This window comes from Scleropages formosus, chromosome 14 (genome assembly GCF_900964775.1).
Source record: "Scleropages formosus chromosome 14, fSclFor1.1, whole genome shotgun sequence".
NCBI classification, from domain to species: Eukaryota; Metazoa; Chordata; class Actinopteri; order Osteoglossiformes; family Osteoglossidae; genus Scleropages; species Scleropages formosus.
In genome coordinates this window covers 8891884-8914598 of record NC_041819.1, presented here as the reverse complement: position 1 = coordinate 8914598, position 22715 = coordinate 8891884, and the positions used below count along the sequence as shown (strand labels likewise).

Sequence of the window (22715 nt, the reverse complement as noted above, 5' to 3'; positions counted from 1 at the left end):
TTCCTTGTCGTCCACTTTCTAGCAACCTCTGATTCTGATTCACTGGAGCAATCAGAGGGTTAAATACATGGAGACAAGGGACAGTTTTAAACCAATAAGTCTCATCTGGTGTTTAAATCATTCTAATTGAAGATATACTGCATACAGATACAGTACAGATATACATACATACATATATATATATATATATATATATACACTGTACATTGATGTCTGAATTATACTAGGAAAGTCTTCTTGAAGCTTGGGTATGGGAGGATCCCTTTGCAAATTAGGTCAGCTGGAAGCGAAGAAAACACTGCCAGACTAGCAACAGGCTGCAATGAATTTTTCTGACTTGAAGCTTCTTGAATCTTCAGTGCTCCACTCAAGTAAACATTGAGCTCAGACATCAATAACACATAGGGCTACCCAGTTACTTAAAGAATCTCTCCCATAGCTGAAAGATATCATATCAAAAATTATTTGTGAAGTGTGTACTGTATTGAATTTGAATGAATTACTTCACAATATTTCTATGAGAAGTTCAAATGTCTTGGTTTATCATTTTTATAATTTTTTGTTCAATTTTCTTTTTTCTGCTTTATGTTGGAATAATTTGGACGGGATATTTTCTCAGTGGTTTAAAAAAATTCCAGCCGTTAAAATAGACAGGTGGAGCCTTATACTTGAAGCTAATTGGTCCATCTGTCCTCCTTTAAGGTGTTTTTTTCTCCAGTGAGTCACAATTAGCCTATTATACACACACTTGAGTTTCACAACCATTTTATAGAGCATTAACAATAATTTACAGCAATCTTAATGGGGTAGAAGTAAGTAACTGGTGTGGTTGGCTTATGTTTTATGGGTTGTGCTTTTTTTCTTCCCTGGGCCTGCTTTTGGCCTCTGGTGACCTTGAAATTCCGCACAGCCAAGTTGCTGATATTAAAACATGGTAACCTAAGTAATGTCATATGCTTCACATGAGAGCTTGCCCAGGCCAGCTGAACTCGTGCTATATGGCAACTCCTGACTACACTTCTGAGAGACCCTACATTCCCACAGTCCCTCTGGGTGTCTCACGGAGAAGGGGGTCCTTCTGATCCACGTTTCATTGAGCTGATTTGCATTGCAAACAATCTTTACTGAGATGTGAAGGTCTGATAGAAATTCCAGGTTCTTCCAAATTTTTTGCTGACAAGGACATGTGCATGAAAGGGACTTCCCCTGTAAAAACACCTATCTAGATTCTCAAGTTGAAAAGCGTCTTATTTATGATCTAAAGTAAACATTATTTGCATCACGTCGTAAAAAGGCAATTGTAAGGCTACATTTCGATTAGCCATGTTCCAAGAGCAAGAAGGAAGCATGCGTACATCAACGCCATCATTGCGTCCCAAATAAGGACACAATAAGCACCAACGAACACGGAGAGACACTGTATGTGCTGCTGCCATCAGCACATTCTCTCGGAGACCTCCAGAGCAAGGAACCTCTGGCTGTTATCAAGAATTAATTGACCACATGCACCATTTCATAAAGCACATTCATTAATTAACAAAGCTTAAAAAATTAATTCTTGAAATCTGCTTGTATCAGTAGAATTGTATTTTGAACAAAAATACCATGATCCACCTGAACTTCATCTCAGTGGCCATTGTATGTCTCTGGAGAAAGCAGGGGTGGGTTGGAGGGGCTGAGGAACAGGAGCACACCTGCTGCACTTGTCATACTAAGCCCTTGTAGCTCCAAGTCGCACATCCTGTTGTGACACTGCTCTTGCCCTCCTCTCTATTCTCTTAGTCAAACTCGCTGGACCATCACATCTCAGTTAACTCATCAGACGCCCTTATTTCCGGGAAGGAAAGACGTTTCCTGCCGTTGCTAAATTGTGCGAGTTAAAAGCAGGCAAGGTCTTTACTCTACCATCTATGAGCGTTGACTCTGGACATTTCCACTTTGAGTACAAGAGGTGGTGCGCTTCAGGTTTTTCTGAACAATTCCACAACATCGTTCCGCAACAAGCCCCACTCCGCGAGCTGCTCCAGCAGCAATGAGAAAAACGATTCGTACTTTTACTCCGGATTTCAAACCCCTCTGCCAATTCACCCCTTGGTTCTTGAAATCATACCACGGAATACCAGCGATTGTTTCGGTGTGCGCGTTTCATTCTTTAAGGCTTCGCATGCAAAGAAACACTTGTATGTCTTTGCCTTTGGACACTTTATACTGCTGCCCTGCCTCATTCTCTGCGGGCAACATGCGTCGGCTATAGTTCCGAATCCGTAAAGTATTCTAGCAGCTTTATCCTTTACCAAAAGTGTCTCTGCTTTCTCAGTATCACACAGTTAATCTAGCTCTCCATTTCATCCCTATTCTCACCCCACCCCCAGCCCTTCTGTTGCATCCTTTGTAGCTATTTGTCTTCCCAGCTGGCTTCAGAACAGCACTGCTAGCTGACAGGACTGCGACTACAGCGCTGGAAAGCGTTTCTTATGTGTAGTTTCGCTCAGTAACAATGCCTTGCATGTTTCGCTGTGATCTCTCCTTCAGTAAAAATAACCGCATCCTGAAGTTATTTCAAATACGACAGTCGATCCTCTGGGGCTGGACTCTACTGTAAGTAGGTGCTGTTTGTCGTAAGCACGTTCCGACGGGAAACAGACGGCACGCTCAAGGGGCCGCGGTATCTCTCCATCGTCGTGGTTTTCGTGCCGAAGCATTTCAATTAGAGCAATGACATGTCTATGGAATGATTATATTTTCCATTCAATTATTTTCACACTTCTAGTCTTCATTATTTGCTATTATTTGCTTGAATAGCGCGAGCCTGGGGAAGCTGATTTACAGCGCCGTGCCTGGCGAGCACCGAGAGGGCTCCGTCAGATGAAAGCGGGGCTGAAAATTGACCTGTAACTCGGCTGCTCGGCGTGACAGTCTGCCTTTGTTAAACCTCTCTGACTCGTCACATCAAAAGATCTCATTATACCTCACTGTCATTCACATTCAACGCAGGAGTTTTTTAACGCCGCGCGTTTTCTGTAAGAGCTTGAACTGTGTACAACGGCAATTCATCTTTGCTCATTTCGGGGGAAAAAAAAAAAGGTCTTTACTGAAACGACAAATGTCTTGCTCAGAGCAGTGAAGGAAAACGCTGACCCCAAATAGTCCGGTGAAAACCAACAAAAAAATTGTTCCTTATATAAATACATACATGCACATGAATCGCATAACCTCATGATTTTTCTGACCACTGCAACTACCAGGGTAGTTTAGCTTCAGCTCCATGCCTCTGTTTTTCACAAAAAGTGCAATTTTAGTACAAAAACTTGCAGAAAATATTTGGTGGTTAACATGCCTTTAACTAGGTTTCTGGCTGCACATATTACAATGTGTCCCAGCCCAAATTGAAAGTTATGCCACCGGCTGCACTTCTGCTGTCATGCAGCAGTTTGTGTTTATCTGTGATGGGCAGCGCAGGACGGCAGTGGGATCATGCAGCTACTTTTCAAAAAAGGATCCGTAACACGCCTCACCGCTGTCATCTACCGTAACAGTATAAGGTTGGTCATCAGTGCCGGTCAGTGTGAATGATAGAGTTGAATATTGGCTTAGTAGATTTCACAGTCTGCCCTTTCTCATTTCAAGGTGTCAGTCCAGCACTGTTCCAGCTACTCAAACATGGACATGTGCTGCGCAGATGAGATCCTCTCCTCTACTGGTATAAGCCAGTATAAGACTGGTATAAGTCGTGAGCGGGGGCGACTCATTTGTTTTGTTTGTAATTCACGGCATGGCCTGTCAGGCAAAACAGCAGCTGTGGAGCTCTGAGAAGGCCTTACAATACTGATAGTGTCACGCATCACAGAAGATGACGTGGAATGGGATAAGCAGAGAAGAGAGGAGGTAGTGGACTGGCGTCATCTTGCCTGCATCTTCTGACCGGTGCTGACATTTTACTGTTAAGTACTTTAAAAGGCTGGTGGAGCTGGGGATGCATCCTTGAGGGAACTTCTTTTGACTGATGTTAAAACATGTGACCTTTGTAAATAGTGACATGTGTGGTCATCTTAGAGAATATTCATCCGTATGTGCTCATGTGTTTCTGCTGCATTTGTAGCAATAACAGCGACACGCAAATCTAATAGTCCAGTGTTATAAGTACACCAAATTCTATTGTACCAGAATTTCCCATCGACATTTATATTCTCGTTGCTGTGCACAATACAGAAACAACATAGAATATAGATCAACAGCAACAAGGAGGCATGCCTTACAAAATCAATATAATTAAAAACTCAGACTGATATTCATTCTGGTAATTGCCTTATGCCTTTAAAAATAGTCTAACGCTTTTTTCTGTTTCAAGTCAGAACAGAGTGGGCTTTTTATGTCTCTAAATTCTTTTCCCTAAGTATCCGCAATTGGTCTCAGAAATTTTTGAGCTGTGACAGAACGTCATATGACTTATCTGCATTTTTTCCCATCTCACTGGAACTATGAAATTACACACCTCATTTAGGATTGACTCTTGACTGGTTCTTTTGATCTCTTAAAAGCTCTATGAGTGTATTAAAACAGCAGACAATTTGATATTGCTGCACACTGCAGTATAATTCAGCATGTGAGTGTATGCATTCATAGAGCCTTTCAAGGTATGCCATGGTAGACAGTGTAAAAGTGTGTATTCTTATTAAAATGAAATGGAAGTAAAAATCTTTTCGTAGCATACCACAAATCAAAGTAGATTTCCTGCAGTGAAGACATCGGAGGACTTGTGCACTGTGGAAAGCATTTACTCAAATGCCCTTAGTGTTTGATAAAATCATCCAAAAAACATAAATGCGGGAAGTTTAGCTTCTTCAAGAGGATAATAAAGAGAAAATCATGAAAGGAATTCATAGTGCATGAAAACTGTGCATGGGTCATTTTCAAAAAATGTTTAAAATGACCACTGATTGATAAGAAACATCTGCTTTATTCTGGGAATCACTGTTTTGACCCTAGGGATGAATTACAAGCTTCAAACTTTTGAGTGATTCACAAAGACCTGTATCACAATGACATGCTAAGCCACAGAAGAAGATCACAATGTGAGTGAGAATGACAAACTGCGTTGCTCCTTATCCAACTTGTGGCAAGACATATACAGCAGGAGCAACCCGTGCGAAAGGGAAGGACTTTAATACCTGTTCATCTAAGAGCGTAATGCAGTCCCATCAGAGTTCGAGTTTCACAAACTATTCAGTATAGTTTCACACTTTAAATGCATCTCTTAACACCAGCCTGTGCTGTAATTCACAGGAGTGTATGTAACTCTGTAATGGTCTTTGGGGTGATAACTTCAGTGCATACATTAGCAGTGTTCAGCATACCCTTCTTATTACTGGACATAAATGGTTAATCTCAAATTTCACATTCCTCAGAGAAAAGCAGTGCTGTATTTGGCAGAGAAATGAGCTTTATCAATTTACCTGATCCATATCAAGCTCTCACTGAAGTCATTTCAGGGCCATTGACTGTGTTGCAATGGGATTCATAGATGTATACGTTTGTCACAGAGACATTTTACCCAGCAATTTAAAGGAAGAGAAGATACAATGTGAAAGGGCATCTAGCCATGGGGCATTTAAAACAGCAGGCAGTCCTGATCATCTGCAGAACCCGCTACACATCAATGGATGGAAATGAAGAAATCTCAGTTTCAAAGAGCATGCCAATTCAGTACACACAAAATTCATTACACAAACGTACATCTTAGATAACATAAGATTTATTTTTGAAAAAAACTTGCATTTTTAACGTAGCCACATCGGTTATTGATATAGTCTAAATCCTATGCCTGGATGAAATTTCGCAGTAAAACCAAAATATATGGACAATTTTTAGAAATTGATGCAAAATACCTGAAAGATATTATTACTATTTCTCTTCCCTTATTTTGAAAAAAATCAAGTTATTTGAGAATCAAAGCATGTGAAGGGTATAACAAACCCCCTGGCACACGATCACTACCTGCACAGGACGGGACTGTACATACTGAATTCTTGAATGTGTGGTCTGTCAGTAATTCTACTTAACAGTCTGTTAATGCATTTGTGTTCTTAAAGGTTTGCTCTATCGGTAAAAACATTTGCAGTGACTTCATGTCTTCAACAGTCATAAAATATAGCACAGCCAGTGTCAATAAGTAAACCATAGCCATCATTCCGTAAGCAAGTAATAATATTGCTGGATTTTCTTCATAATGTGATCCTTCAAGTTTCTTAAATATTAAATATATTCAGGACATTTTGGTGTATTATAAATTAATGTCATGTATTTTAACTACTGTATTATATTTATGTGGAATACCGTTACCTCCTAGCAGTACCTAAATAACTTCATTGGGCTGAATGATGAAGTGCTCATGCATCTGCTACATGTTGCTAGCAGAGGGACGTACAGTAAGAGTCAGTTCAGTACTGGAACTAAAACTTCTTTGGGAATCACATGTGAGGCTGTTGTTTTCGACAGGAATGAGTGTGTTATTCAGATATGAACGGTGATCTTAGAATTTTGCAGACCAGTTTAACTCTAGCATTTAGGTCACCAGTGTAATTCCATCATGAATAATGCTTTCAGGGTTTAGAAGTGAGTGAGAAGCCCACCTGTTCTCAGGTGCGTTGCTCACAGGAAGAGAGCTCTACAGTACACTTTTAAATTATTCAGCTTCATGCATGAGCATATGGTCACATTTTAACCTAAATTATACACGTCAGAATTTGCGTTCATCTTTCTGATTAAGTCTGAACGAAGAGGAAGCACAAAATCATATTAATTACTTGTGAACTTTTCAAGGAAGATGAGAACACTTGTGTACCCAGAAAGAATACTCAAGGAAATTAAATGTTAAGATAATCTAACAGGAAATTTGTAGTCCATTGTTTCGCTGTACATGGAGTAAGATTCGCTTTTATCGTTACAGTTGATATCGCAGCCTCTACTGTTGCATTCTGAGGTTCTTTTTTCAGTTTGCTATTTAACATTAAAACACATCTAAATTACTGTCTGTCTGTCATACAAAACAAACTGCTTATTGCTCTCAGTCCAGACATCCTTTGTAGCTCCTCAATAATGGGTGCGGTGACTGGACAGAGCAGTTTTTTTCTGTTATTTTCCATAAATAGCTGCCAAAAGGTGTAATGTTTCAGTGCTGGTAACCAAAGAGTCTGAGCAGCACTATATAGCAAACATTAATATATCATATAAGCGAGAGAGCAGGCAGGTAAAAAGCAGTAGTTCACTGAATCTCATCACATATATATTTGTACATATTTAATATAAAAAATAACTTAAGATTTATCTTGATTGCAAGCCTCGGTATACTGGATAAAACAGACAACTACAAAACAGGAGTGCCCTGGTATACTTCAACCTTTCCAAATGAGCAAGTGAATTAAATTATGGTGATTTATTCATAAATTTTAGAGATTATTCAGACTAAGATTATTCAGCTTTGATACAGCAGTGTTTGCTGTGAATGTCTGGCAATTAAAAATAATTGGGGAAGCTGGTTTGATTCTCCACCTTCCGAAGAGGTATGACCTAAAGAAGGATCATTACACACTGAACAAGTTGAGAACATTATATGGCAGGATCTAGAAGACTAGACACGGGCTCATCAAGATGAAAAAAAGATTTCCAAATACTGAGCAGTTCAGTTGCAGTTCAATTCAGTCAGGCTCATTTCTCACTAAGAATCTTAAAAACATCAGTCCATTTCACTCCTAAATATAACCTAATGTAATGCGAATATATATTTATGCTTCTTAAAATGTTGATATACTGTATACAAGGCAGCATGCAGAGCACGCTCCATTGCAAACTTTGGTCACACATGCTGCATGCATTAGGCTGGATAAAATACATTTTCAGTGACTAGTGAATTCTGTTATGGGTATTTTGTCAAAAATCTGTGTTAATAATGTCATAAACTGTTGTTTTTTCCCATCAGACTCAAAACTCTTTCTTCCTTGTGCTTCCTTGGATATGCTGAAGTTGAGACTATTTGATACGCTTGCTCCTCACTGGGTCGGCCCAAGGGGACAAGAACAATTCAGTGAGACAGATGTGGGATCACTGGCGATTCTGCTCAGGCACTCGTGGACAGACGGTCTGCTCATCCATCCTTCTACCCCTATGCATTGCTCAGGGTGATGACAAAATTGAACAGCTGGCCAACTCAGCCTGCACATGACAAGCTTGGGCTCATCTCTGAGGCCTATTCTTCAGCAGTGCCGCAACAGGGCCTGCCACGACCTCATGTTCATTAGCTAACACAAATAAGGCACAGCAACAATATACAAAGGTTTAACATTTTGGTTTGTCTGCACTGCAGAAGCGTAGCCTAAAACAAAACAACATAGAAAAATAAATAAAATAAATCAAAGTTTAACTCTGTGGTTTCAATGTTACAAGAGAACATTTCTCCGAAACAGCCAAACATACAATTGAATGACTGCTTATTTAAAAGCCATGGGTTTCCAAATGCGACTTTGACATGGTGAGGTATCGTGAAGAGTTTAATTGGCAGTGTCAAATCAAATCTGAGAGTTAGAAAACAGACAAAGTCTCAACAGAGTTTTTAACCTCTTCAGTTTTGCTGCATGGGACAAAAACAACTTGATTCAGCTCTGCACCAGCCAACATAACTGATGCTAAAAAGAAGAGCCAGTGGAGTCTAATCTGTGCCCCCTTTAAGAGTCATCTCAAATTTTCCTCTACAAAAAAACACACTTGAACAGAAAAATGCTGTATAACCTCATTATATCTGTTTGTTTTCAGTACAGATGAGCCTCTGAGGTTTGTATTTGCATATGGATTTTACTCACAAGACCATTACACACTTATGAGCTGAACAATTCACCGAAATTGCTTTTTCCCGCCGTAACTCTTGTTTCTATTGAGACTATCGCACAGTGACTTATATCACTGTCACATTCTGTATTTTAATTACCTGCAATGCTATTTATGTTGCTTAATTTAAAAATGGGGATTGTCAGTATTTACTGCCATGTATGTTACTTTCAAATTTCAATTCAGTCCTTTCTGCTGTATTTTGCTTCAGAGCAAAATAAATAGACATTGATGAATGAAAAGAGAAAATACCACAGTGAGACTTTTATGTGTGTTTTATTAAAGTATTGATTTCTTCTAGATTACTGTTTACAGTATTTTTATTTCCTGTGGGACGGTTGCTTTTTTCAGAAAACTGCAGTCATTTAATGTATCTGTTTTTTTCCTCTTGAGGTAAATATAGTTTGCTGAGCTGAAGATGAAGACAGCAAACCTTGCATGTATTTGAAAAAAAGAACAATTTCTCTCCCAGTAATCTTTAATCTGATTAAACACAGTTCCCTTCAGATGCAAATAGCGTCACCTGTGTATTGTGCTGGTACCGGAATATAAAACAGAACAATGAATTTTGACCTTTTAAAATAAACGCTCTCCATTATTCATTTCTGCTGCAAGATTTTATAGAGTGTTTCCCAAAAGTGTTGCAGTCCAACGCAGCTGACATAATAGTTCTGATCCTTGCACATGGTTCCAGGGAAAAGGCCATCTGAGCGCAATAGGCGAAATACAGTTGGAGGGTAAATTGTCTCTTCTGACTCACAGCGGAGCGTTTCCTGCGCAAACATCATGTTGTTCCTGGAAGGCCAGAAACACCCTTTAACGATCCAGAGAGGGCAACCAGGCACTGTCATTTTGAAATGCAGCAGTCTGCCATAAAGTTACACTAAAAATACGAAAGTGGTAGTAAATAACTGTACTGAAATCCAAACGGTACGTTTTAACTGTGTCTACACAATATTTATAAATGGAGCCAAAATCATGAATGCTAGATGTTTAAAGAAAGGGATATAATCCAGACGAGTCATGCCTGTATGCGTGCTGTGATATGTGTTTCATGTGTAGTACAATGTGCAGCAATGCGCACATTATATATATATACAGTATATACACAATGTGTACAGTGTATAGCATGTAGAGTACATAATGTGTACAGTGTATATAGTGTACAGTATATAATTTGTGCAGTATATAGCATGTACAGTATATAGCGTGTACAGTACATAATGTGTACAGTATATAATTTGTGCAGTATATAATGTATACAGTATATAATGTACACTATGCTATGTACCACTACAATGGCACTCAGTATATACTTTCTGCGGTCAAACAAAAGGACTTAACAGTGAAGAGCGATGCAGAGCCAGTGCTGTGAACAAGATAATACCAACATAGCTACTTTTCAACTGTCTCCTTCCCTACAATGTAACGTTATTGCGCCGCAGTCTCTCGTCTCAGAGCTGCGCCGCCGCTCGTGCTGGTATCAGAAGGTTGTTGGTTCGACTCCAGCTGCTGCACCACTAGTACCCGTGGTTGAACTGCTGACCCTGAACTGACACGTCGGGAGTATCCTGCGGTCCAAATTAGTAAATCAGTGTAAAGTCGTTGATGTGACACTGTCACTGTACGCATGGTTAAAATTAAAATATTTGTACTTGTTAAATTATCATTTTGAGGAAGTAACGAAATTAAACAACCAAATATTAGTAAGTAATTCATCAATAACGGATAAACGCGAGACATCTAAATCCATTAATTATACCTGAATATGTGTGCGTATATAAATTCTCGTCCCGAGGACATTTCATTTTCGGTATGGAAATGCTCTTATAACACCTCTGTACATTTTGACTACTCCAGTAATACAGTGTTGACCATCCATACGTCGTCGGACAAAATAATCTTTACGCAGTCAACTTGAAGTTGGCTATCTGTACAGTAGGCTCATCACTTAAAGAACGTTACGTAATGTATTTGCGAATATTCTATCTATCTATCTATCTATCTATCTATCTATCTATCTATCTATCTATCCTGTTGCTTAATAATACAATACATTAATTATGGATAAGTTTATTAAATGTATACAGTAATATTTAATAATAGACTAATTTGCTTCATGCCAAGTTGGGCTAATTTATTACACTTAGAACAGAGTTTACTAAAATTCGTACTGTAGCGCAGCCAAATTAAAACTGATTGTGAATTGATTTTAATACAATAGCAGTAATTCTTGCACAATGGAAATGCATCAAAAAAATCTGGAAATGGCCCAGTAATGCGACCGGTATTTAAATACATAAGGTACGTTTTGTTGTATGAAGACTGTATTTACATTGATTTCTTTGAGATATATTTAGATAAATTCCAGATGTATAAATTCCACGTATGATGCAATTTTGAGAAGCATTTCACAATAGATATTTAAAAGGATTAATATCCGTTGCTCAGATTTCTTGCAGCTCAGTATATATTAGAAAAAGGTTCTTTTTTTTCTCATAAGTCTGTGCGCAGAAAGTTTAGTATTGTCAAGTACAGTAGAAAATGCGGCACCGTAAGTCACATGTGTCGTATTCCTCTGGAGCAGAGAATATATAATTTCACCATCAGCTTCAACGAGCATCCTGCACACAAAAATCACCGTGCACATTAACTTTGTTCAGCTTCTTCTTATTTCCTTTTAAATGAATCTTTCATATATTTAGAAAATAAGCAGTGCTACATGTACCATTCCTGTAGGAAGTAAAAGAGACTATTCGGGTATAAGCGTCATATTTGAACGGTTTTCAGGATTTCAATATGTTTCACGTGTCTGTGCGTTGATATAAAAGCTAACAAATGGGTTATTGAACGGATCCGATGTGTGTTTTCTGGGAATGGGGACGGCAGGGTGTACCTAGAGCTGAAGAGCAGACCTGCGCTCTGGTGACGCGCTCCCACGGGACAGGAGTGGGACTAGAAACAATAACTCCCCGGGGGACTGATTTAAATTGCGAATTGATTTAAACAGCACGCATTCTCAAAGAACAATAAAGCCAAAGCAAATTAAATACCATAATTAAGAATACCCTCAGGTTTTTGTATCTGAGTTTTAAACTTTAATTACTGGATACATTGTAAATATCCACATTTTAGTGGAAGAATAATACAGCACTAAATTCATTGAAGCTTTTAAATCAAGCTTTTGGGAAACGACCCTCCGAAAAAAAGTAATCCGGAGGAGACGGTGATGGGAAAAAGGCTGTATTTTAAATTTAAGCCTCCGCACTCAGTGCCAGCGCTACTGAGTGTTCGGATGAGCGCAGGTTCGAATCACGAGAACCGAACAGCGGAAGCGTTAAGAGCATCAGAACAAGGAGGGATCAGATGTTTTGGATCACTTGTTTTGGTACCTTTAATATGTAGATAATCCACGTCAATCGGTGTTTATTCTGTAAACTGCTAGCGATTCGCAATGGGACATTCCTCATTTCGCTGTTAAAAAAGGCGCTCTACCCTTCTCTTATGTATATTAATATTTGCCCTCTTATTAAATTGGGGGTTTATTTCACAGATTACATAGAAGGCACGAGAAGAACCTGTGGGCACAAAGACTGACGGCCTTGCACAAGGAGTTAAATGAGAGTAAGGAAACCTTTTCCCCCGAAAACACTGTGGGGTCTTAACCCAAAACCTTCTGGACAGTTTGTTCGACTACAACAGTATGGGAAATAGCACTGGAAGCATTTGGGATTCATGTCGTATGAGAGACTGTGTTTATTTTTAAAGAAAAACATTTAAAGGATACATGTTGCGTTTTACAGAATTCATACACATAAAGTGCTGGTTAGCAACAGTGAGTATCAAACAGTTGTTTGAAGTTTAATAAAATATTCATATTTTTCGGATATCACACCACTGGACGACCTGGAGATGAGAATTTGTTTCATTTTCCCGCACACCTACCAATACACACATACCTACTGCGTTCTATCACATAAAATACCCCAATTAATTCTATCCCTATTATTATAAACATAATGGCACAATTATGTTTATTTTCATTTAAATATCATTCGAAATGGACACGATGATCTTAAAGCAAGGATGTAATAGTAAGGAATACAACGCTACACCGGAATAATCTCGAGTTTCCGACTATTTCAAATAAATATAAAGAAGGAACAGAAATAGAGTTAAAAAGAAAAATAATTACATTCAACGAAATAATATTTATTTTTTTACAAATAGCCAAAACAAGAATAGGCCACAATCTTGCGGGATTATTTCTAGTTGTTACTAATGAATCTCAGAAAGCAACCAAAAACCATCTCTTCTATGGGAGTTAAGTACTTCTGCGGTATTTAATGCATTTATTTTCCAAGATGTTATTTTTCTGGTAATGCATCGTTATTATTCGTTTCGAGTTGAGCCGCCCTTCCAAAGAAAAAAGGCAAAACTGTTAAAGCAAAAGATGGAATAAAAATAAAAATGAACTCGAGGTAGGACTTTGGGCTGAAAAATATCTGAGATACGATGTCAAGGAGCCGCATTATTCCATAAGAGGGGCTAAATCATTGCCCTCTCTCCGAAGAAGCGGGACAGCGGTTCCAGGAGCGCGTGGCAGCGCACGGGTGGCTGCTGTGCTCTGTTGATTAACACGTTCTTGATTAACGCACTTGAGTCGCGCGCTCCGGGTCGCGTCCAGCTTGTTGCCTCGCAGCATAAGAGTCCGTGGTTCGAACCCCCTTCCTACTGCAGTACCCTGGAGCAAGGTACTGAAGTGAAACAGCAAGAATACACTCCTGCATAAAATCATGGGTCCATTATCCTGAAGTTCATTGTTTAGGGCTGTTATTGGACACACGATTAAGGCACGTAAGCCTGGGATACTACTACTACTAATAATAATAAGAATAATAATGCAAATCATGATTTATGGAGACAGCGTGCTGCAGGTTCATTCCTGGGAGCTGAGTCGCTCTGCTGTGTTTAATGGCTCCAGACATGGATGTGGGGGCCGGGCCGAGGTGGCCACGTATAAATAGAGTGCTGTGAAAAAGACAGACTTGAGATCAGATGTAACCACCCCGAACATCCCAGAAACACGGCGGCTGCGAGGAGGGAGAGAGAGAGGACACGTCCGCGCACGTCCCGAGTGGATTTTATGATCAGGACCCGTCCCGCGAAGCGCTATGGAGGAGCTCCGAGCTTTTGTTTCGAAATCCTTCGACCAGAAGACCAAAGAGAGCAGTCAGGACGGGATCTCGTACCGGGAAGTTCTGGAGAGCGGCTTGGCGCGAGCCACGGACCTCGCGAGCCCGGACTTGAACCCGAAGGGCGTCACGGACGCGAGCGACCGCTGCGTCGTGCACGCGTGCAAAGACCACGCAGAGCTGCCGAAAGACAAGCTGAGGGAGTTTCGTGTCGCAAGGGCTGCCGAAGGTATGTCCGCAGCTGCTTTTTTCGTCGTACGGCGAGCGTTTTCACCGCGTGGCTGCTCGCTTCGTGCGCGCGCGCGCGCCCGCGCTAAACCGCTCGCGGGGAGCGAGTGCGCGAGACCCCGTCCCCGGTAACTGCGCGTTGCACGCAGCCGCGGCCCGAGTCCCTGCTGCTGCGGGACCGCGTTAATTAAGCTTTGAGATCTTCTAGAAGACGTGGTGTGTTAAAGTTGATCACTCACTGACACCGAAGGATGAGTGTGAGACCGTGGAGCGCAGGCCTCGAGCGCTCACTCTCAGTCTCGCCAAAAAGTTACACTTGCGCCGCGCTGAGAAACGTTCAGAGAGGCGAATAATCAGTTTTAATTAATGACATACCGCAGACATAAACCCTAGGAATGCTAACATTTAGAGTAAGGAATGGTCATTACGCGCTGATTTAACGGGCGTCGGGGTTTTTATAATAATGTCATTACAGTACCGCGTTAACATAACATTGCGATAAATCATCGGCAGACCTAATGGTTTAAATGTGTGTCCCTTTGCGCACAAGTTTACACGCGTTTGTGGCCATCAGCGAAGGGTCACATCAGCTCTCATTGCTGAGTAGCTTCACAGTAACCACTGAAGACTGTTTTACTTTCAATTACTTCATTCATTAGACGTTTTAAAGCAGAAGGATTTTTCATATCAAGGAAACAATACCCGTTATCTATTATTTTGTTGACCATAAGTAATTGTGAAGTAGGTGTACTCGTTTACTTGGCTTACCAGGGCGCACACAGTGTGTACGTTTAAAAATGTTCAAGGTAGCCTGTAAAAGTAAGTAAAAACTGTTACACTAGTGTTCTACAGCAAATTGCTTAAAGTTTAATTTAGATTTTAAGGGACTTTTAATGGACCAGGACAAATGGTAGAAATCATGACTTAAGTGCGTAACTGTTAATGTAATACTAATTAAAATTAAAAAAAAAAATCAATAAATTATTGTATATCACTGTTTTGCGTATTCTGTACCGTGTATCAGTGCACTTCGAAATGAGAATTCTTCTCAGAGTATCAGTATGTATATCGCATAACTGTACTCGTTTATTTTAGTAACTGTCTCAAATGCACTGCTGTAGTAATTTTAACAACAACAATATTATTAGGGTATTCATCATGAGTACCTTTTGTGCTACTTTAGTCGTATAACAAGTACGACTTAAAGTTTGCATGATGAAGAAGCGGTTATTGCTATTAAATCACGGCAAACTCAGTGCTCCGCTACACACACCGAGCGCAGTACAGTATTTGCTATTATCGAGGGCCGCTCGGTCGCGACGGCGGGGCGCGGTGTCCACGCGCGGCATCCACGATGCACTCCGTCCACGCAGGGATATACGAATGCAAGGAGAAGAAAGAGGACGTGAAGTCGGAGGAGGAGGAGGAGGCCCACGGCCGGCTGAAGCAGAGGCGGAGCAGGACCAACTTCACCCTGGAGCAGCTGAACGAGCTGGAGCGGCTCTTCGACGAGACCCACTACCCCGATGCCTTCATGAGAGAGGAGCTGAGCCAGAGACTGGGGCTCTCCGAAGCCCGGGTCCAGGTGAGCGCAGCAGGGGGCGCGGTGGTGGCTAAGGCCGCGTAGACCCAAGGTTGCAGGTTCGAATCCCACTTCCTGCTATAGCGGCTCTTGCTTGGGACCCTGAATTCACGCAGTAAGAGTTTTCACTTACATCGTAATTCCCTCCGCGCGAAGGACTCAGACAAACGAAGGCATAAATTACTGTATATAAAAACAATAGTAATAATATGGTCGAAGAAAACAGTCACAGTCCACTTGCAGGATCAGGTAAAGTTCGGGTTGTTTTCCACATAAATTACGCGTTTTTTTTTTTTTTTTTTTGTCTCCCCATCTGCACAAATCTTTAAATGCAAGCAAGCGTTTGTCCAGAACTGCAGTCCATAGTTCGTGTAATACGAATGTAGAATGTATTTTTTATGTTGCAGGATATCACGCAGGGTATTCTAAATGGTTCCGCTAAATAAACAGACCGGTATATCGCACATAACATCAGCACAAAAATTATAATGCACTGAAAAGAATAAAAAATTGCCGAAGAACTTTTGAAAAATCACGAAAGCAGAAGATAAAATGAACAAAAGACATATAGATAGGTGGATCAATGGACAAATAGCAGGACAAGTAAAACGTTTGGAATTTAAACATTTTACACAAGCGGTTTCCCACGTGTCTAAATTAGACCTACATAACAGCTCCGTATCATGTGAATTAATAAACGTCATAATTCAGTTCAGTTTAATGTTACGGATTTCGTTTACAACGGATTCCGTTTGCGATGAAAAATATAACACATATTGACATTTAAACTTAAGCAAATATCCCGTGGCTTTGCCTTGATAAAGTGCCGAAGAGGTTATTAATTTTGGAGCTATGGTTTTCAGCTTGATTAATATAAATCTGTTTCTCATTAAATTAAACAAACCGCCCTTCTAGAACAAAAGAAGACTTTTTCACTGACTGAGGAGGTCAATTTTCTTGAGAGACGGATTTAAAACTGCGCGAACGAAACATATCGGCTCGCGTTCCTTTTATTTCTTAATGTATTTTACGCAATAAACGGGCAATCGTTTGAATTTTTACTCTAAAGCCGGGCCTTGAATCATAAAGTATTTTTTGGAAGACACACACCCTACACGACGGACCCCGAATTACACCCATTCTTACCGAAAACGTGCTTTTGAAACTCCACTTGTCTCGGATTATATTTTATTCATTTAGCTGATGCTTTTCTACAAAGCGACTTACAATGTTAAGGTTACAATTATTAGGAGTTTACAACTATTTATCCAATTACACAGCTGGGTAACTTTACTGGAGTAATTTAGGTAAGTACCTTGCTCTGGGATGCTACACAGCCAAAGGGGGGACTCGAACCTATGAGTCCAAACCAAAGGGAGCAGCTCTAACCACGACGCTACCAGCACATAATAAACACAAGCGATGGGGTGTAACTCGCAGAAATATTTTGTGTATTTCTTATTTGTATTGTGTAGTTTCGAGCTGCGCGTTCGTGTTTTCAAGCCTTGAAGCGCTGCGCTATTTTACGTCGACCTACTCTTTCGTTAATAAATCCGTTCAAAGTGAATTCTGAAATATGTGACGTCACATGTCTGATATTACTGCGTGTCTACAGGCTATACTATCACCACACAACGACACATGTTGGACTTTTAAAACCACCAAGTTGTGGGACACATGGACTCCCAAGTAGATATGAAATTACCACCAGTTTGTTTTTTTCAGGCTGGTATGGGATTAGCTCAGATTAAGATTAAGATTACTATATTTATCGCCTTTAATAAAAATCAATATAAAATGAGGCTAGTAGTATACTACAGAAACGCAAGACTGCATATAAAATGATTTTTATATGGCTACAAAAAAGTACTATAGGCAAAGAAAATCTAATATGCAATAAATTGTGAATTGTCCTGGTAGTATCGTAATTTTATAGCTGCAATTAGAAATAACGGAATTGTTAAATTTGGTGTTGGTAGTAACAGCTTGTAATTTACAACTTTAAAACGCCACGATCACTTAAAGCCACTTTATTTACAGCTATTAAAAGATTTATAGCTGTGAAAAGTATAAAAGGTGTGAAAACAGTTGTGTTACTCTGGCCCAGTTTTACTAGTGAAGCCTCAGTTCATTTGATGCGGATGATTTTAGGGAAAAAGACGAACCACTGAGTCTGAGTCGAAGTGCTTCACTCTGCCAGATATACTGAGAAAGGGGAGCAAAACTCAAGTGCAAAATTAAAATGAACATGTGTGGGGTTTTTGGTGGTTGTTTGACTTGCAGGTATATCTATGACACTCATTTTTGCAAATGATTAATTGGACATGTTGTGACACAGCACAATACGCAAGTTTTTGTAAGGCCCAATAATGTTCTATTGTTTAAATTATATACTGCATATATAAATATATAAAAGTGCATTAAAATGCTGTAAATGTGAAAATAATAGCAACATATTTTTTTTCTAAAGAATATACCTTCTATTTGGATAAAGAAATTTCACATTTTTATTAATGCAATAGGGGGTGCGGTGGCGCAGTGGGTTGGACCGCAGTCCTACTCTCCGGTGGGTCTAGGGTTCAAGTCCCGCCTGGGGTGCCTTGTGACGGACTGGCGTCCCGTCCTGGGTGTGTCCCCTTCCCCCTCTGGCCTTACGCCCTGTGTTGCCGGGTAGGCTCCGGTTCCCCGTGACCCTGTATGGGACAAGCGGTTCTGAAAATGTGTGTGTGTGTGTATTAATGCAATACTGTCACTGAGATATCTTTAAAAATCTTGTTACGTCATTAAGTTTCACATTCAGTGTCTTTCTTTTTTTTAAAGGTCTGGTTTCAGAACAGAAGAGCTAAGTGCCGAAAACAAGAAAATCAAATGCACAAAGGTAAGTCATGTCTTTCAATATTAATTCAGTGTGATCATTCTGACTACATAATATGATACATATTATACACTAATATGATAAATAATATCACACACATAAGAAATCTCATTGAAATAATATTAAAGTTTAGACCTGAGCCACTGTATTCCCTGAATAATGCCTGTTAAAACATTGCCTTCTATTAAGATATAGTCTAAGACTTAGAGCTTATTTGCCTAACATGCAGTGTATTACTAAAAATTCTCGTTTTACTGTGGGAGAACTCAAAGCGTACAGTATCTGTGAGCTGATAACTGTCACTTTTCCCAGGTGTAATCCTGGGCACTGACAGCCACTTGGATGCTTGCAGAGTTGCTCCCTATGTGAACATGGGTGCTCTCCGGATGCCTTTTCAGCAGGTAGTTTTCTGTACGCTCGGATTTTTGATATTTGCGGAGTACTAGTTAATTTGACTTCAGCCTTTAAATGCAACGGTCACTTTCTAAACGAGGCAAAATTATATGTGCACGGTGACCGTGAACCGCATAAGCTTTTAATGTGTAAATAATCAAGCATGAGTGTGCACAGTGTTGTGTACACTTTGCTAATTTGCATGTTTAAAGCTAAAAATGCTTCAGAACTCAGGAAATAAGGAAAACCCCAAAATATAAGGAAAACACTGGACTTGCCAAAAATTTATTTTAGGCACTTTTGCTGTGGTTTGTGGACATTGCTGGCCGGTGCTGGATCACACACAGTGTGTGTATACAGCTATGGTATAAATTCATCCATGCTCGATCTTCAAATGCTGAAAAATATGGGAGTTTTGTCACTATGGTGGTGTTGTATTGTATTCATCGCTGAAGTGTAAATCAAGGCAAGCATTCATAGTTCAACCTATGACCCCAGGGACTAGCAGACATATGCAAGATTAGAGATATTGTGAGATGTATGAGTCCTTTGGTGTGGATATGTGTAGATCACTTAGAAAGTGCTCCTAATTAGGCCTGGACAAGAAAGCTCAAGGGGATAAAAGGAATATGAAAATAAGGATTTGTACATACTAATTCAGTTGCGGTGTAAAGACTGTTTTACTTTAAAGTGCGAACTGCGTTTTGTGTCTTGCAGATGTTCACCACCTGTTGTTGCAACACTTAGGTGTCACACACTGTTATAAATGTTTTACATATTTTGTCTAGCATTCTATAAAAATGCAGACTAGTGTGATATGGTGTTTCCTTTTAAGGATGTAAAATGCACTGAAGCAGAATAAAATGAGCTGCATAAATGTGTCAATGCTGTGAATAGAAATTACGCACTGTTACACGAAAATAGTTGCTGGTTATAATTCTGTTATTATGATTTCTATTATCTAAAATGCTAAAAAGTATTTTATGGAAAAATCTTTTACAGTAGCTGCTGAGTGAGCGAGTGAGCGAGCGAGGTACTGATGTATTTCGGTATTAATTCCCATACATGATATCTTTTCATGACTTCATTTAAGATATGAAACAGAAGTCGCTTTACCTGAAAGTGACATGTATCAGACTTTAAGATACTGTGGTACTACAACAAGTGCTACAAATCGGTTTGACTCTGTATCGATTTTTGCTCAGGTACAGGCTCAGCTACAGCTGGAAGGAGTTGCTCACTCCCACCCACACTTGCATCCTCACCTGACTGCTCATGGCCCTTACCTGATGTTCCCGCCTCCGCCATTTGGACTACCACTTGCGTCCCTAGCTGATTCGGCTTCGGCGGCGGCGGCAGCGGCGGCAGCCGTGGCCAAGAGCAACAGCAAGAACTCGAGCATCGCCGATCTTCGGCTCAAAGCAAGGAAACACGCCGAGGCGTTGGGTCTCTGACAGCTGCGGACACCTCCGATACTTCGATGACTGCTCCGCGTGCAAGTCTGAGCTTCTGAAGCCCGTGACGCTTGCGACTAGAGCGAAATACAACCAAACAAATCCAATGGTCGAAGAACCAGTTGCCAAATCATCCACTTGTAGAAGGCAGAAGATAATGCAAACACCAATGAAATGGCCTTTTACTCTCTGGACTTTTACCGGGCCTGTTTCAGCCACGTGTCACAGGACTGAGTCTAGTCAGAACCTTTTGGATAGTCAATATACTTTAAAAGCGGCAAGAAATAGTGCAGCAGAAGTAGACTATTACTGACGCTTGTTGAAAGCTTGTCTGATTGGAAAGGCGTAGGGCTCTTAACTCTGTGAAACTTTTCGTACTGGCCTCCAACCACTGTGTCGTTGCATCTGCCGAGTGCACTTGTATGAAGGAAGTGAAGACTGTGTTAGGTTTACTGTGCCGAACAGTTTTTTTTGCTTACGTTTGACAGCCCAGCACTGTTATTGTCCTTGGCACCAGCTGGCGCCATGGGGTTGAATTAAAATGAAAAAAATGAGACACACAAGGACCGGAGAGCAAATTCTCAATGTTTGAAGGGAATTTGTGTTTTGGTGTATTTTTCTGCTGAGCATGACTCGGTTGGACGAATTGATCTTGTCCTTTGCTGGTGAAAGTGCTCCATCCAGGGAGCGGAGGTGAGAATACTATTTGCACTCACAGTCCTGTGTCACATTGTTTACAAACTATGCTAACAAGCAGCTGTTACTTCTAAATAAGGGAAAACAATGAATATATAGCATTTGATATCAAAAACGGATAAAGGGTAACTATAATTAACAATGTACAAGAAGCAGTAGCGGAACTGCAATGCAATTGTCCAATTAAGTGCAATACTGTAAATATAAAATGTAATGGTCTTATTATTTTTTGAGAATGAATTCAATTCATTAATCGTTACCTGCCACAGTTCCTGAAGTTTTATGGAATTCCAATGTAATTTTTTATACATTAAAAATGATACCTTGCCGAGGTACAAAAAAGCACTTTTAATTTCACCAAACAGTAGAGGACAGGATCTGAAACAATTACTTGTGTGCAGTATTGACATGGATGAAATTATTTATTTATTTTTTTCTTTTTTGTAATATTTAATGAGTGGAAAGATTACAAATGTATTTTGATACCCTCGATTACATCTTTCCCCACAGCTAATGCATGCTTTATACTGGTACACGTAAGCAAACAGAAAATTTTGTCCTATTTGTAGTACAACACGAAGGCTAAAAATGTGTCCGTATGAACAGAGTATAAACCTTTCCATAAATTAATTTGAAGGAAATTATTTTTGTTACAAACTGTTCTTAAAATAAAAGCACTATTGTTGCTTCTGACTTGTCTTTGAGCTAAGAATCCTAATGTGATCTACCTCTAACAATAAATCGTTACGATGTTACATTTCTTCATAAACAATTTCCTTTATAGTTTTCTTCACACTTTTTGATGTCTGTTGCTCATCTATGTTATTTTTTTACTGCTCTGTAAAATATTTTTCTACAGTAACAATATCAAAAAAAGATACTCTGAAAACAGCCTTTACATCTTGTGGCTGAATGGAATCAGATCTTCAAGTAAGTTTGCATACCATTTGTGTACTTAAAGTACCACATTTTTAATACGTAAAATTTTTTTTACTGATATGCAATATTTTATAGTTTTAATTGTCATGCTATATTATTGCATTGGTGTACATGTATAGATTTATGAGTCTTCAGCTCCTAGTACAAGATGACATGAAAAGAGGAACAAATGTCAAAATGCTAATAAAAAGCTATAAGTCGATGGAAAGAGTGGAAGGCATAAAAGATATAGGACAGCTTTCAGCCTGATTTGTGAGAAAATGGTCAACAAAATGCACATAAGTATTTGTATGGAAACACACTGTTTAAATACTAAATATTTTTGTGCACTGCAGTCGTGTACATAAGACAGAACAAACTTTTTTAGCACAACCACATAATGGTCAAACAACACCTGGGTAAACTGCCTTGCAAATTGCTGCACAGCTTCCTTTTTTCCAAACAACATATCATAATAATAAAGCTTAATATTTCGT

At 39.7% G+C, this 22715-nt stretch overlaps 1 protein-coding gene across 2 annotated transcripts; it reads left to right on the top strand.

The window, feature by feature from the left end:
* Positions 1-13951: 13951 nt before the first annotated feature.
* On the top strand, positions 13952-21843 carry LOC108920508 (short stature homeobox protein-like). Of its 2 annotated transcripts, none has more exons than XM_018729289.2 (5): positions 13952-14301; positions 15674-15885; positions 18703-18760; positions 19070-19158; positions 20356-21843. In XM_018729289.2, the coding sequence occupies exons 1-5, from the start codon at positions 14052-14054 to the stop codon at positions 20602-20604; spliced, it is 858 nt and encodes a 285-aa protein (XP_018584805.1). In that variant the 5' UTR covers positions 13952-14051; the 3' UTR covers positions 20605-21843. The 2 variants fall into 2 exon arrangements, with proteins under 2 accessions (XP_018584805.1, XP_018584806.1); XM_018729290.2 differs by having other exon boundaries at positions 19070-19190; positions 20352-21843.
* The last annotated feature ends 872 nt before the right edge of the window (positions 21844-22715 follow it).

Excerpts from the sequence above, each read along its gene's own strand:
- LOC108920508 (XM_018729290.2), top strand. The coding sequence starts at position 14,052 with ATGGAGGAGCTCCGAGCTTTTGTTTCGAAATCCTTCGACCAGAAGACC. Across the intron at positions 15,886-18,702 it reads TCTCCGAAGCCCGGGTCCAG|GTCTGGTTTCAGAACAGAAG; the intron begins GTGAGCGCAGCA and ends TTTTTTTTAAAG. Across the intron at positions 18,761-19,069 it reads AGAAAATCAAATGCACAAAG|GTGTAATCCTGGGCACTGAC; the intron begins GTAAGTCATGTC and ends CACTTTTCCCAG.